The following is a 16250-nucleotide window of genomic DNA, read 5'->3' on the forward strand; positions in this document are numbered from 1 at the left end:
AGATTCACCTTTTAACCAAGCAATTTCAGTGCTAGAAATTTACCTGCTGGATACACTCTCAAGCATTCACCAGGATGCGTGTCCGCAGAATTCACTGCAAAATGCAGAAACACGCCAAGTGTCCATTCATTGATTTAAAAATTTATGATGCATCTATAGAGGAATTCATATGAGATACCCCCCAACACACACACACACACACACAAAGGCAGTCCTCTCCTAAGCCCTTCTCTTCCTATCCAGTTCATATAGCTGGATTGAGCTTATCTTCCCCACTGAGATTGCAAATTTGTGTGAGCAAGAATCCATTCTTCCAACCCCACACAGAGATTGTGGCAAATGCAGACAGACTAGGTTTCCAGTTGCTGCTTAAATTCATTGGTGAGAACAGAAAGCCATTAACTTGTTAATGAACGGGGCGAGGTTTTATCACAAGCTGTCGGGCTCCGAGCTAGGTGGGACTAGACGCCCTGCCATCTTCAGCTGGAGGGATTCCCTAGCCCAGCCCGCCTGAAAGTTCCAGGAACAATGACAGGTAAGGCACAACTCGTCCCTAGGACTTCCATGATAAAAGTAGCCTTTTACCTTAAAACCTTGTCATTGTGCTGCAGAAATGGCTGTCCTTTTGCTTAACTCTTTAGTTGGGGGTTAACTCTATATGTGCTTGCCCAAGCTAATCTCATCTCCAAATGCGTTGTCTTCCTTGAATTTTAGACATTGGAAGTCTGTCTTTTCATTATGATGTTTTGGGGTTTGATTGTTCTGTGTTGGTTGGATGGTTTTAAGTCAAATGTTTGTTAGTGTGAGAAACGCTCACAATAAAATCCGGGACACAGGACCTGAGCAGCAAAGCGAGGCGTTTATTCACAAGTCTGCAGAGTCGGGCACACCCTCAGCCAGGAGAATGTGCGTGCCAAGTAGACAAAGAAATCTGGTTTTATAGTAATGCGATTAGCTACCCTTCCCCTCTCCTTCTCCCCTGTTTCTCCATTACTGGTTACTCCGGAGTTACAATCTAACGCGATTATCTAAATGCCCCTTCTGTGATTTGTAAATATGCTGATGATGTCAACTTCCTTCTCAGAGACCCTCTAATTACATTTGCCCTTTGTTACTAATGACTTTCTACTGGTTTGGGAGTCACTATGTCCTTGTTTCTTAGTGTCCCTCTTACTTCAGTTTTTAATACACAGCACCTCAGAGGGCGATACGAGAATGTCCCAAGAGCACAGTTTTTCCTTTTTTCTTTTCTTTTTTTAAGCTGTTTTTCTATTACAGTTATCCCATTATTTCCCCCATTCATTTTTCATTTTCAGTGTTCTGTGTACTCCATAAGGAAGGAGGTAGGCTGTCCGGGACTGGGGAAGCCCCTTTTCTCAGTCTCCTAACCCCAAGCCTGTTGCTTTTTGGGACCCCGACACACAGCACTTGCCTGGGTAGCCTCTTGTCAGTCCCAGCAGTGGCCGAGCAGAGGTGTCCAGTGGCCGTCCTAGAATCGCTGGTCAATTTCCCCACTCGAGAGGCAGAGACAAGTTTCTGCGGTGACCACAATTACAGTCACTGATTATCGCCCTTTCTCCCTCACGACCTGGTGGGGTCACTTCTCACAACTGTGTCCCAGAGCCCAGCCCTTAACCAGCAACGCATTAAATACCTGTTCAGTGAACAGCTTATGGGTTCCCAGCCCCATAGCAAATACCTGGCCACTCAAATACCACAGCCCTCCTATCCTGAAACCCTGACCAGGTTCTGTCTATCCTGCATACACTTGACCTTCTCCGCCCTCTGCAGCTGGGACGAATGCACTTCTTTTCAGTGAGTTCCCCTCCTCTGATAAGAAGGGACTTGGTGTGTCAGGAAGGCTGACAGCCTTAGGGTGTGGGCTGAACTCACCCATCTCCTGACTCAGGGTCCCGCTCCTTCCTTTGAAAATGGGGAGGCTTTTGCCAGGGGTCCTAGTTCAAGCTCTAAATATTCCACCACAGCCCCTTTGGATAAGGAGGCACCAATGCCGGCCAGTCTGGCCACAGACCTGCGCACACTCTGTGGAGAGACCTTAAAACCCACAAAGGGCGCTGAGCGGTCCGTGGCATCAGCTGAGACGAGCGATGCCGAGGCTTCTAACGCTTAGGGCTGCAGTGCTCCGCCGAGTCCGCCCTTCGTTTTCTGTAAGCCTCCCGGCAGCTCCTGGGGTCGGGTGGGTCTCCTGCGCACTGCCCTCCCCCACGTCCAGCTTCCAGAGCTGGGGGCCAAGTTGCCACTGGGAGCTGAAAGGCCACACGGGGAGTTCAAGGGCAGCAGAATCGTGGGCTTGGGAACGCTGCTCTAGCAACGAGTGAACGGCTGCAGCCGCTGTTGCTCTGATGGGGCCCTCCCCCCAGTAGAAATAATTTGACATTTAACTCCCAAGATGCCGCTGTCGCAGCAAACAGCAGTCCTTCCCCGGCACCCGTGGACCCCGCGCAGTGACACAGGGAGACACTGACGCGACGTGGCCTCGGTGCGATGGCTCCCTTCTGCCACGCGTGAATCCGATGAACAGCGATGGGTGAAAGGAGAACCCCACAAAAGCTCCCCACTTGCGGGACTGGCCGTGTTAGATGAACGCCCGGGCTTTGACTTTAGAAACTAGAATTAAATTATATGTAGGAACTACCCATGACTTTGGACGTATTTACTAACGGATTAAAGACCCTGGGGTACTACCGCCGGTGAGGGGCGCGCCTCGCCAGCCGGGATGTGACCACCAAGTAAACTCGTTGAGGGTAACTGGGGACACCTCTGAGTTTGGGGTTAATGCTGGTGTCGTGGGCGCGGGCAGCGAGGGGCTGGAAGGGGCCGCCCCGGGGGCGCTGGGAGACAGATAAAATCTCCGTGAAACTCAGTGCCAAGTTGAAATGGCCTCCCGTACGGGACTGCCGTGTTTCTAGAACTTTTTCCTGGGGCAGGCCTCACACCCTGACTGCAGACCCCCAGGGGCTGCGCCCCCCGCCGGGAGTCTGCCAGTGAGGCGCAGCCCCGGGCCGGCTTCTCGCACCATCCCGCGCTTCCTTCCACTTGCAATTCAGGGCCTGGAATTTACACTCAGTCACGTGAGGTCAGGAACCCCTCTGGGCCCCTTCCTGACTCTGAACTTCCATCTGCATTGCAAGCTGCCTGGCCTTTCACCCCGCCCCCCCCGACACGCAACTCCGCACCCGCCCAGGCCAGAGCAGGGGGCTCAACATACCTTTCTTGGAGCCACAAAGATGAAAGCAAATTCCAAGAATTAAAACTTGGCAATAAAATATCAAATACCTCGCAAGTCCCACAGTCGGTGTTTAGCATTTCCTGATTAAAGCAATTACTTGCCACCACTCCTCCAACCTGGAATCACCCAACTGATTACTTACTGCAATTGATTTGCCTCTTTTTTTTCCAAAAAAGTAGAGCTGGTATTTTTAACCTGCAACTAATGATAGACATGAGGCCTGGTTAACCACAGTTTGACGTGACTCCGCCTTTTCCCCTTTGATTCCGGCTTTATCGCCTCTCACCTCCACCCCTGGAGAGTTGAAGCGCCGTGACAGGTGTGGGTCACCCCCACCCCCCCCCCGCCCACCTGAGCGGAGGAAGGAGAATCCCGGGAAGGCTCGAGTCCCTGGCTAAGGATTGGGATACCCTCCAGTTGCCCCAGAGGTCCTGGCTCCTGCTTCTCCTAAGACCTGAGAAATGCTTCTTTACCTGGGATATTTTTCTTTTTAAATTCCCATTTCCATGTCAGGAAATCAGTGTTTTCCTCTGGGAGCTTGGGCAGGGACTGAATTAAAGCCCTGCTAACATTTTCCCTTCTGAATTGTTAGGAGCTATGGGCCGCGCGAAGATGGAGTGCTTCTCTTCCAGGTAGGAACCCATCTTTAATGCGGACTTCTGATAACTAGAGCCAGCCAGTATAGGAACTAGAAATAATGCCCTCCCCTTCTCTGTTGTTCGATTGCATCTGCCCAAACCTTCAAAGAGCTGCCCACAGGGCTGTGTTTTTCCTGAAAGAGCCGGCACTTCCCTTACACCCAGCTTTGCCATTGGCTTTTGAGATTTTCCATCAGGTTCGTGGCTCTGCCTGTCACTAGTGTTTTTCGACTCTTGTGTAAGAGAAGGTCAAATATTACAACCAAATTAAAGCTCTGTTTCTGAGAAAATAAAAGGCATAGACAGATTCAACATTTGCAAAACCATTGAGAATGATGGGAAATTTTTTAACCTAAAAATCTTTCAAATGACTGGTTTAAATGAAGTAGTAAAACGTGATTTGTAAGTTACACAGAACGTTATGCCACATTTTAAAGTTCGTATATGAAAATTATATAAAGGAGGAAAGTATGTAAAGATGATAAAATATTTATACATACTTAAATTTAGGTGCTAATGAATAGAGTCTAAGAAGTAATAACATATATTGGAAAGAGTGGGATATTAGGTGGATTTTATTCACATCATTTCTCTTTTTGTTACATGAATTAAAAGAAAGGGAACAAGAAAAGAAAGATGATACTTTAGAGTTTCTCCTTAGTGATGTGTGATCTTGACCTTGTGATGGGGAAGACCCAGGTGTTAATTCAAAAGGTTTTATTTGCTTTGTTTTGCTAACAACGACTGATTTCCTCTTCCTAGGGTGATTTTGATTCTGGCCATTTCTAAAGCATTTGAATTGGAATTAGTTGCTGGTAAGAGACTTTTGGTTCTTTTGATCACTAGCCATTTTCATGTGGCCCCAAACACAGACTCCATGAGTTGATTTTGTCATTAAGGGTTAGGCCACCGTGAACTTGCACATCCGTCCCAGGGAGACCTGGCCTTCAGACGTGACCACCTTTGGTCCCAGGAGGAGCCAACAATTCGTCATCGGCCTTTCCAGTTTGTGCCACCCATGAGAATCCAGGACAGTAAGACCCATCTGCCTTAGACCTACATTCTGGGTGCTTTCACTAACCTGGCGCTTCATGTGTTTTCTATCTTTTGATCCTTTGTCACCTGAGAGAGTGGGAGGGACCTGCTTCTGGGTTTGGGCAGGTGGATGGACAGGTTACTTCATTCACATCACTGGAGTTTCCTTCACCTGACTCCACGCCATGTTGGGGTCTCCGGGGACCACCGCTGGCATTTGCACGAAAAAGATTTCTCTGCTCAAAGGCACAGGTAGCCAAAGGAACACTAAAAACCAGAGTCCTTATTCTGGGAGGTTTATAACGGTTACAGATCTACCACCACTTTCAGGAGATTCCATCCTGGGTGCTGTAGGAGCCTTTGCTGACAGGAACTCAGCTTTTCAATCCCTGCCCCCTCTCAGCCACCCCTTATGTTTCAGGTAAGGAGCTCAACAAAACCTGCTGCCTGAACGGGGGAACCTGCATGCTGGGGTCCTTTTGCGCCTGCCCCCCCTCCTTCTATGGACGGAACTGTGAGCATGACAGGCGCAAAGAGTAAGCCACTAGGAGCGGGGGCGGGGCGGGGGAGAGGCGAGGGAAGGAGAAGTGGGACTTGCAATACTTAGGGATCGCCTCTTCCACTGCTTCTCAGGAGCTGCGGGTCTGTGCCCCATGACACCTGGCTGCCCCAGAAGTGTTCCATGTGTAAGTGCTGGCACGGCGAGCTGCGCTGCTTCCCTCAGGCCTTTCTACCGGGTTGTGGTAAGTGGCAACTGCCCTTTCAAGTGGTTAGTGAGTGGCCTGTGGCACTTAGCCAATGGAGTGTCTCGTCTTACCTCGGGGTGTGCTAGACACTGGCAGCCGAACTTCTACTTATAAAAGCATCAGGGGCTCCAGATGGCGTAGTTACCTTGGCGTCCTTGACATTTGCACCCTCAAAGCATCGTTAGCCCTGCCGCCTTTTGGATGGAGGGTTATTCCAAGTCTCTTTGACATTTTATAGTATGTGAACGCCTCTTGAGTCAAACAAACAAGAAAAAGACTTGGCCTCTTAAAACACCAAGAGATGCTTTCTGGTGTTCCTTTCCTTCAGGCGGGGAGACCCAGAAAATCTCCAGGGGGCACAACTCAGTTAGTACCCACCCCAGCAGAAGGATGGGGGCACCCAACCCCAATTAATGACCTGAAGTTATACCAGAGACTTGGCCCCACTCATTCCTTAGGAACTTCCTGGTTCTAAAAGGTCCCTGCTCGGCCCTCCCCCCTCTCCATCCCCCTCCCTCCTGGTGATTGGTCTCAGAACCCTTTCACCTTGTTGATTTCTTCTGATTTAAGGAAAAGAGTGACAAGAAGGGCAGGGACCTGGTGGTGGTGGTGGGGGGGGGGGAGGTTTGCAAACAGTTTCACAGTGCTGACCCTGTCAATGTTAGAAAGGGAAATTGTTCCAGGCCAGAAAGGCAGTGAAAGCAGTTGCTTCACTTCAGTACAAGATGGGACCCCCGACTCGGTGGGGAACCGCATCTGTCCCCTTTGCCTCCTGAGCCAGGCCAGGATAGGAGGCATTTGCTAAGTGTGAGTTGAATGATTGGATGGGTAGGGACTGTATTCTCCTCCTGCAACTTGGGGCTCGAAACATGCTGTGTCCTTATTCTCAGAGGCTAACCAAGTTCTGCTGCACCCCTGCAGTGGATTGAGGGTGTCACTGGCTGGGGTAGGTGACCAGGTGTTAGAGCACGTGTCCAGGAAAGAGCAAGTTCACAGACGGCCGGTGGCAACTTTTGCTGAAAGGTTTTTTCAGGAGCGTGAGTTTATGTAGTCAGTACTGTTGATCCCATAAACACCCTGTACACATCAGATGTTGGGCCCCCACTGAGTTTTGGCTCATGTAGGTATGCCACGTGTGTGGGCAGCAGGATCTACTGCCGGAGGGATTTCCTTTAATGACCGAGTTGTCCCTACCTTCCAGATGGCCATGTGATGGATGAGCACCTCACGGCTTCCAGCACTTCAGAATTCATGCCATCTGCAGGCACCCCTCTCGTGCTGGCTGGCATCTGCCTTGCTGTATGGAGTTAATACCCATCGACATTGGCATGCGACACTTGTCATGCAGATTTCATGACCTGTGAAGGCTGTCTCCAAGGTCCTGAGATGTGATCGTTTGTTAGTTTCCTGGAAGTAGTGAATAGATTTCCCTGATGGTCCCGGACATTCCTTACCCTACAGGCATACCTCAGAGATATTTACAAGGTTTGGTTCGAGGCCCCTGCAATAAAGCGAATAAAGTGAGTCACACACATTTTTTGGTTTCCCAGTGCAGGTAAAAGTTATGTTTACACTATACTGTAGTCTATTACATGTGTAATAGCATTATGTCTGCAAAAATGTATATACCTTAATTAAAGATATTTTGTTTCTAAACAATGCTAACCATCATGAGAGCCTTCAGGGAGTAGTAGTCTTTCTGTGGGTGAAGGGTCTTACCTTCAGTTTGTAAAAAAACAACCAAAAAAAACCCAAAAAACGCAATATTTGTGAGGCACAATAAAGCAATGAGCAATAAATGAGGTTTGCCTGAACCAACTTAACCTCTGCCCTGCCCTCCGAAAACTCCTTTAAAAAAACAAACCTTCAGCCATATCTACACTGCCTGAGTCCTATTGATATTTTCCTTTGAATAGTTTATCTTCAGATTAGTAAAAGCTAATCTAATGTGGAACTGAGAATAAAGCTTTGAGTAGGTAGAGCTGATCACAATTAGGACAGTATCTAGAAACGGAATGGAAGCATCTGTAAGGACAGCAAGTGAGTAGGGGCGGAGCACATACAAGAGGTGAAGGACCCAACGCGGTACTGAAGGGTGCTGGAGGAAGGAAGGGTTCCTGTGGCCAGGAAGACCAAGGAGAAGGGGAAAGCAATAAAATGGATTATTCAACTGATGATTCCATGGGCAAGTTTCTATAGGAAGCTATAGAAGACAAGGACACCCCTTTTTTCTCAAGTCCTTGTGAAGAGAAAGTCCTTGGAGAAAAATATCTAAATTTCCCCAACAGGCCTGCTTAATCAGTTATGTTTTTTCCATACCAGGCAGTTATTTTAACTTGTGAAAGGGAAAATATGCCCAATGTGTAGTTGTGAACCAGGGGATGACACTGTATTGTAACGCCCATTTAAAATAGGTTGTGTACATGTGTACCCAATAAAGCCAGGAGGTATACTGACCCAAATGTGAACTGCGGTTCTTCCTCGGCGGTGCCGTGACCAGTGCTTTGTGGGTGAGTTTTCTTCCTTCTGTGCATGTTAGTGTTTTGCGTGGTGAGGGCGTGTTCCATCTGTTTTCACTTCTGAGACAGGAACTGGAAGAGGCAGGAGTTCCAGGCAGCGCCCAGTGTTGTTCCTGGCTTTGGTGTGCTGCTCTGAGGGATGAGATTTATTCCCATCATTTAGGTACTGATTGATCCACCACTCGTGGTTTTCTAAGCAAATGCCCTGCAGATGCAAAATTCCAGACGAGTGGGATTCTTCTGCAGTGACCAGTGGACAGAAGGTGAAGTGGGTGAAGCAGGAAGCAGTGAGGGGACACCCCACCCAAAGAGCTTGTAACGGAAGGTGGGCGGCCCAGTGTGGAGGGCCTGGCCACTCGCTGGCACGGGGGCCAGTTTTGCAGCCCGTGTGGCAGGGTTCAACCCTACACAGTGTTGTCAGAATTAAGTGAAAGGAAATGGAACACTAGCACATAAAAGGTTTCCATAAATGTCACATCTCTTTCTACCTGCCTATTTACCACATTTAAAAATTAAAACGTTTTTGTATTTTTGGGTTTTTTTTGCCCAGAAATGGCAAAGGAAAGAGAGAGAAAGAAGGAAGGAAAAGAAAGGAAACTTTAGAGCATTGAAAGGCTTCTCGTTACTCCATAACCTCCCTGGGTGAGGCTGGGATAGTTTTCCATTCACATACTTCCTTGCTTTGGGCCACATCATCTGTATTTAATGTTTTTCTTCACATCAACTCATTTGTTTTAATTGTAAAATAACTCATAAAACTTACTATTCTAATCATTTTGAAAGGTCATTGGTGTTAAGTACACATTATTGGGTAACCAGCACCCCGATCCCTCTCCAGAACTTTTCCATCTTCCTAAACTGAGACTCTACCCTTTAAATAGTAACTCCCGTCCCTCCGCTCCCAGATCCTGGCAACCACTCTACTTTCTGTGTCCGTGAACTTGACTCTCCCAGGTACCTCACGTAGGTGAAGTCATACAATACACATTTTTCTGTGATTGGCATGACCCCTCCCACGTCTCCTGACTCCCGCCCGCACCCTGACCGCCATGGGGATGGGGCCACTCCCTGAGCTGAACCCCACCTCGGGTCTCATAGACGCCACCACACTCCATTGCAGGCTTGTCTCCACGTCTGTCTCCCGCCACTGGCATGTACGGAACCTCAGGCCCTGTGTGCCAAGCGCAGGGGGCCCTAGGGCTGCTCCTTCGATGCTGGGTAGACGCAGGAGGGGAGAAGGGGTGAGGAAGGCAGGCAGGGAGCTTTCCTTATCTTCCTCATTAGCAGATCCACATTATAAAACAATTAGCACTTCTTGAGACCACACTCACTTCCCCTCCCCGAGAAGAAGATGGAAGGAAGTATTGTCAGAGGCCATTTAACCGAAGGCGCCCCCAGTGGAGTCTGGCGCCTCCAGAAGTCTCCAGTTCCCTGCAGACTTGCCAGCTGCATCTGCTGATCTGAGGGAGGGGAATAAAAGGAGAAATCCCTCTGCTTTCTTCTCCTAAGCAATACGGCACTTCTAAGCGACACAATTATTCCTTATATTGAACGAATGGCGTGAATTAACCCTGCACAGCTTAGCCCCAGCTCCGAGGCACCAGGAATCCAAAGACAAGTGAGAAAGTATCTAATTCCAAATCACTCAGGTTTCCTTGTGATTTGGGAGGGGTGGGGGGAGAGGCAGGCAGGGACCGTGGACTAGATAAATCAGCATGTCGTGTCAGCCAGAAAGAATTGACATTGATTATGATGGGATTTTAGCCTCAAAAAAGTCAAAACTGACTTTAGGTTTACCAGTCGTCAAAACAAAACCCACGTGCTATATGAAAAGACTTTTCTGTAGTACTTCGAGATATTTGATAGAAGGTGCTTCCCCCTCAAAGCAGCCCTAGGACCACTAGGTGTAAAAATGCATCAGTTAGAAATATTGAGAGCCTGCCCCCTGGACAAAAGATGACCTTGGTCAGATCCTTTGCATAAGACCCTTCCCTCCAAGTTTAGGGTTTGCTCCATTCACAGCTGCTGACGGTGACCACCACCGACCACTAAACTGAGCCCCGTCACAGCCTAGCCAAGGACCTCCATCACCCCAAGTCCAAGACCTCCTCCCTGTCTGGGCAGGGCAAGGAGAAGGGGAGTCCACCAAGGGAGGTCAGTTCAATTGCTTTGCAAGTCTATGAGCCCCTAAAAGCCCCAAGTGAGAAGCACCAGGAGACAGTAACTGGGGATGTGCCCTCCTCCTTCCTGAGCCTTCCTGTCCCACCCCCACCTTTCCGTCCAGCCTGGGAAACACATGGAAGCTCTGGGCCAGAGTCAGTCCGAGCAGCTTTTTGGAGCTGGCTCTGAATTCAGCTGGCCTCCTCTCTCACTTCTTAGAAGAGGCAACGGCAGGCCCCCGGTGCGCGCTGGTCTCCAAAGCCACCAACCACACCAAAAGCGCAGATTTGGGGAGACTGGATCCTGTCCCCAGATAGCCGTGTCACCTTGAAACTGCTGGGTGAGCAGAGCTGATTGATGCTCTTGGAAATGAATGTGGCTCTTGCCCTGGCTTCTGTCCCTACCTGGGGCAGGCGCTCCCACAGAGTCGTCCTAGCTGCCTATTTGAAAATGGCCAAAAGGAGCCTCAGAGCTATAAATAGATACGGTCAGTGTATGCACACATGCATACACACCTATACACACCCGTTCATACATGCTCCTGGAGACCAGACATTGGCTCTGACCATTTCTGCCTCCTCTGAAGGGCCAGCTTCCCCTTGGACCCGGAGGAACCCAAGCCGGCCCTTTCCTGCCACTCAGGGAGAAAACCCTCCTGGAGTAGGACCTCTGCTGGGAAGAGGAGGGCTGGTGAGAGAGCGGGACCTTAAATGAGGAGGGAGGAGCGCAGGAAACCTCAGATGCACCTTCTCAGGCTGCCAAGAGCTGGTCTGTCTAAAACCGGGTCCTTTTCCCACCACGGTGAGTTGAGCCCCGGAGAGGCTAAAAGCAAACGTCAGCCCTGCCTGTTACTAGCAAGTCACTTAGCAGCTTGCTCTTTGGCCGGAGGAGGGCATGGCAGGCTGTTCATCAGGGTCTCTCAGCCGTGCAGGGCAGGTCAATGGTGTACAATGAAGGTTTTGAAAAGCAATGCCGGGAAGGGCTGGCTGCTGCACCCCCCAGCAGTCCTTGGCTCTCCCTGTGGGCCTCTTGAACCCCGGTTTCCCCACTGCAGGGTCTGTGTACTCAACACCCGTTGCCAAATCCCAGCTGGTGTCGGGCATGTGCCCTGGCCTGCTGACTTTGAGAAACAGGCAGATGAGGGCCTCATTTCTTTTTGTTGTTGTTATAGGTACATGCTTGGGTAACAACAGACCATAGGCTAACATATTGTTTCCACAGAAAAAACTGATAAGCCCGTGCAAGACCTGGGAGTCCTTTTGACCGTCTTTGGGAGGAATAACAACAGCTTAGTTTACATAGGGCATCATGGGAGAATCACAGGGGTCCCCTCAAATAGCAGTTAGCTAAGATCTGTCACCTACTATGAAATGCAAACTGTGTGAAATTCATGCATCCATCCTGTTTTTTAAAAGATTTTATTTATTTATTTTTAGAGAGGGGGAAGGAAGGAAGAAAGAGAGGGAGAGAAACATCAGTGTGTGGTTGCCTCTCGCACGCCCCCAACTGGGGACCTGGCCCACAACCCAGGCCTGTGCCCTGACTGGGAATCGAACTGGTGACCCTTTGGTTCACAGGCTGGCAGTCAATCTACCTAGCCACTCTGGCCTGGGCCATTCATCCTATTATTTATGCACTCATTTCCCCATAGCTATTAGTAAAGCTTTGCTATTCATGATTTAAATCATTATTGTTGATTTATTACAATTTACTTATAATTATTATTGACTTAAGTTGGCACTAATGACTTAATCATTGATGATTAAAATCAACACTGATGATTTAAATCAAAAGAAATTCAGCCTTAAAATACATTATTAGCCCTTATAACATCACCTCAGCTGCAGAGAGAGAAATTTTTTTTCAGATACACTTAGAAAGTCATTCCTTACCCACATGCAATATGGTGGTCAAATGCTTGGGCTCTAGAGCCCAAATGGCCACCGTGTGACCTTGAGCGAGGTACTGATGCTTTCTGCTCCTGATGGCTGATGTGAGGCCTAGACGTGAATTATTCACATAAAGAATAAGAATAGCGCTCGGCCTACAATGCATGCTCTACAAATGTCATTGTCACTGAGCCCTTTGAGGATTTAAGGGAGCTACGGACTCTCTGTAGAAAGAAATGCACATGTGAAGGTACATACGAGGACTTCACGGGCCCCTTGAAGCCTGTTGATAATCCACGGACCCCAGGGTAAGAGCCCTCCCTGAAACCATTGTGTATTCAAGCGAGAGATGACCTTGAACCCTCTCATTTCATAGATGAATAAAAGGAGGACTTAGAATGATGAGTCTCCAAGACTGGACAGAGGCAGAGCCAGGTGCTAACTCAGCCTCTGGATTCTTCCAGCCCCCTAACCCCACTCCAGCCTGTCCCTGGTGCCCTCTGGACCGTCAGGCAGAGCCTGGAGGGAACAAAGTCCTGACAGTGGAGGCCCTCAAGGTCAGCTGCCGGCACCCCTGGCTGTCCAGCTGCAGCTCTGGGTGGGTGCTGTGTTACTCAGAGACCACCAGCTACAGTCCAGGCACAGGGAGTCACGTGCCTCGACCTGTACACATGTTCTCGCTCACACGTGTTCTCAGTCACCTGGGTCCTGGTGAAGAGCAGAGGAGGAGCCCCATCACACTGTCACTTCAGCCTGGCCCTTGCTCCATGAAGCCAGCCTCGGGACTGGCCAAAGGGCTGCTGCATGGGTCCCCCCCCCACCCCACCCCCACCCTTCCTGAGCTGCGTGCTTGGCCAGACGTGCCTGGACTCAGCAGACTCAATCTTAGTGTCTGGAAAGACCCCAAAAACTTGCTTGCCCAAAATAACCTCCTCCATGGCCTCTGCTGGAGAGTCTCCCCCCATTCTCGTTTTTCTTTAGAGATGACAGGAAAGATTCCAGTACAAATGTTGGCGTAATCCAGGGCAGCTCATGGACCACTGTCCCCTCCCCACCAAGTGGGACCGGCTTACCCGAAGGTAATGGAATGTAGATCAGGTTCACGAAGGAGGGGGAAAGGTCAGGGGAGAGACGCAAACCCTGGCAACTGTTAATTTCGCAACTCATCTTTCACCAAGCACGATCTTAAATGAGTCCTTGAAGATAAATCCCCAGGGAAACAGACTTCTAATGCCCTATAGGGTTAGTGCCTCGCACAGTGGTCCGCAACCGCACGAAGGCACTGGAAGCCTCCCGTGGAAGCTTCTGGCAGAACTGGCCAAGGAGGTCTCAGAGAAGCCCCCGTTCCCAGCCTCTGCCCAGGCTGCCCGGCTCTCAGGGGTCCATCCACCTGACTGCCCCTCAACAGCAGCAGCCTTATCGTCGAGGGGACTTCCCACGCTTGTCTTCTGTCTTCTGTCATATTTGTCACAGTTCTCATCCCTTTTCGTTATCCTTGCTGATTACTCTTTAAATTAGATAATGTAATCAAAAGCACTTTGCCAACTAAAAAGTGTCCAGCAAAAGCTGTTAAATTTTTAGCTTTGCAGAATGACAATCATGACAGTTGGCCTCTACATGAGGTCAAGAGGAATCTGGAAATAAGAAGCCAAGTCTGGGAAAGGAATCACTGAGTGAAGACAGAAGGAGAAGCAGGATGCTCAACTGCTTCCTATTTAGCCCTCATAGTGTCCTGGGGGAGGATCAGGTGCGCCTAAAGTTAAAGCCACCCGGAGACAGCAGAACAAGGAACACGGCCACAGCAAACTGCTACTGCAACTTTCGAAGTTCCCTTCGGTTTGGCCCATCCCTCCAGAGGCCTCTTTGCTTATGGTGACCATATGTTACAAACAAACAAACAAACAAACAAAAACAAAAACCACACACCAACAACTTCCAGCCAAGATGGAGGCCTACGCAGACACTCTGCGTGTCTCCCTCCACAACTAAGAAGGAATACAACTACCTCAAAACTAGAAACAACCAGGAGTTCCAGAAAATCAAACTGCATGGAAGTCCAGCAAACAAAGATATAAAGAAGACATACTCACCTAGACAGGTAGGAGAGGACACGGTGTGGTGGCAGCAGCGGCGGCAGCGGCAGGTCGGCAGAAAGCACAGTCACAGGTTTCGAAAAGTCAGGACCGACACCTGGGGAGCATTCCCAGCTCTTCACTGGACCTCGCAGCTCATGGTCCCAGCACCGGGGAATATCAAGCCTCATTGCTTCTGACTGTGCAGACCAGTGGGGGTTGGGGTGGAGGCAGAAACTGCCGGTCTCTCAGCAGAGTCCACTTGTTTAAAGGATTGCCACGGTCCTGGAACGTCTTCAGACCTGCCCACTCTGGGAACGGCAGCCAAGGCAATGGCTAGAGGGGTGCCAGTCCGGTGCAGAAGTGGGAGAGGTGCCTGGAAAAGGGGCAAGTGCTGGGCAGGTGGCATTGTTTCCTCTCAGACCCCTCCCCCACATACAGTGCCACAACGTGGTGAAACAGGTCGCCCTGTACTGACAAAGCCCTAAGGCTCCGCCCCTTACAATGTAACAGGTGTGACAGCTCTACCTAAGACACAGAGACAAACAAACATAGGAGCCTGTCAGAATGAGGAGACAGAGAAGTATGGCCAAAAAGGGGGAACAGATCAAGGTTCCAGTGAGAAAACTAAGTCACGAGGAGATAGCCAACCTCACAGATGAGGAGACAGACAACCTAACAGATATAGAGTTCAAAACACTGGTGATAAAGATGCTCACAGGCTTGACAGATATGCTTAAGTATGGCAGATGCATATGAGAAGAAGTGGAGGCTATGCTAAGTGAAACGAAGGAAAATCCACACAAAACCAATGGTGAAGGGCAGGAAACTGGGGTTCAAATTAATGATTTGGAATATAAGAAAGAAAAAAACAGTCAACCAGTGCAGAATGAGGAAACAAGAATTGAAAAAAATGAGGAAAGCTTCCCAAATTTTGCAAAGGAGATTAACATACAAGTCCGGGAAGCACAGAGGGTCCTGGGTGAGCTTGACCCAGAGGGACCACACCAGGACACATCATGATTGAGATGCCAAACGTGAAAAATAAAGACAGAGTCCTGGAGGCAGCAAGAGAGGAGGAGAGCTGCCTACAGGAGGTGCCTATAGGACTATCAGCTGATTTCTCAGAGGACACTTTGCAGGCAGGAAGGGACTGGTAAGCAGTACTCAATGTGATGAAAAGCAACCTACAACCAGGATTACTCTATCCAGTAAAGCTATCATTTGAAATGGAAAGGCAGATGAAATGCTTCCCAGACAAGGTGAAGCTAAAGGAGTTCATCATCACCAAGCCATTATTGTATGAAATGTCAAAGGGACTTACTTAAGAAAAACAAGATCAAAACTATGAACACTAAAATGACAACACACTCACAACTATCAACAACTGAATCTAAAAAATAAAAACAAAATTCAACTAAGCAAACCAGAATAGGAACAGAATCGTAGGTACGGGGATCATTCGGAGGGTTATCAGCTGGGAGGGGGGAGGGGGAGAAATGGGGAAATGGTGCAGGGACTAAGAAGCATAACTGTTTGGTACAAAATAGACAAGGGGAAGTTAAGAATAATATCGGAAAAGGTGAAGCCAAAGAATTTATATGCACGACCCATGGACATGAACTGGGTGGCGTGGGACTGTTGAAGGGAAGGGGGGTACTGGGCGGAGGGGAGCAAAGGGAAAACAATTGAAACTACTGTAACAACATCATAAAATATACTTAAAAAAAGAAAAGAACAAGGCGCGGTCTTGGAAATGGCTTGAATGTTGCTGGGGTACGGTCACCGCGGCCAGTTCCTGCTCCTGCTGTGGGGAGAGCTGAGCAGACTGTGAAATGTCTTCACCGCCCTCCATGCGTGGATTAACGGCTCCAAAGGACAACAGGCTTCTCTAAGTCATCCTGTAAAATGACTCCAAAGTGTGACTTGTCACATCATCCA

General features: G+C 49.1%; 1 protein-coding gene across 1 annotated transcript; it reads left to right on the top strand.

Annotated features, from left to right (window-relative positions):
- The first annotated feature begins 3843 nt into the window (after positions 1-3843).
- On the top strand, positions 3844-7411 carry CRIPTO (cripto, EGF-CFC family member). The gene is made up of 6 exons (XM_090283068.1): positions 3844-3882; positions 4651-4703; positions 4788-4922; positions 5345-5459; positions 5557-5666; positions 6871-7411. The coding sequence occupies exons 1-6, from the start codon at positions 3848-3850 to the stop codon at positions 6978-6980; spliced, it is 558 nt and encodes a 185-aa protein (XP_090139194.1). The 5' UTR covers positions 3844-3847; the 3' UTR covers positions 6981-7411.
- Positions 7412-16250: the final 8839 nt, after the last annotated feature.

Source organism: Furipterus horrens, unplaced genomic scaffold, assembly GCF_987537825.1.
Source record: "Furipterus horrens unplaced genomic scaffold, mFurHor1.1.pri manual_scaffold_7, whole genome shotgun sequence".
NCBI classification, from domain to species: domain Eukaryota; kingdom Metazoa; phylum Chordata; class Mammalia; order Chiroptera; family Furipteridae; genus Furipterus; species Furipterus horrens.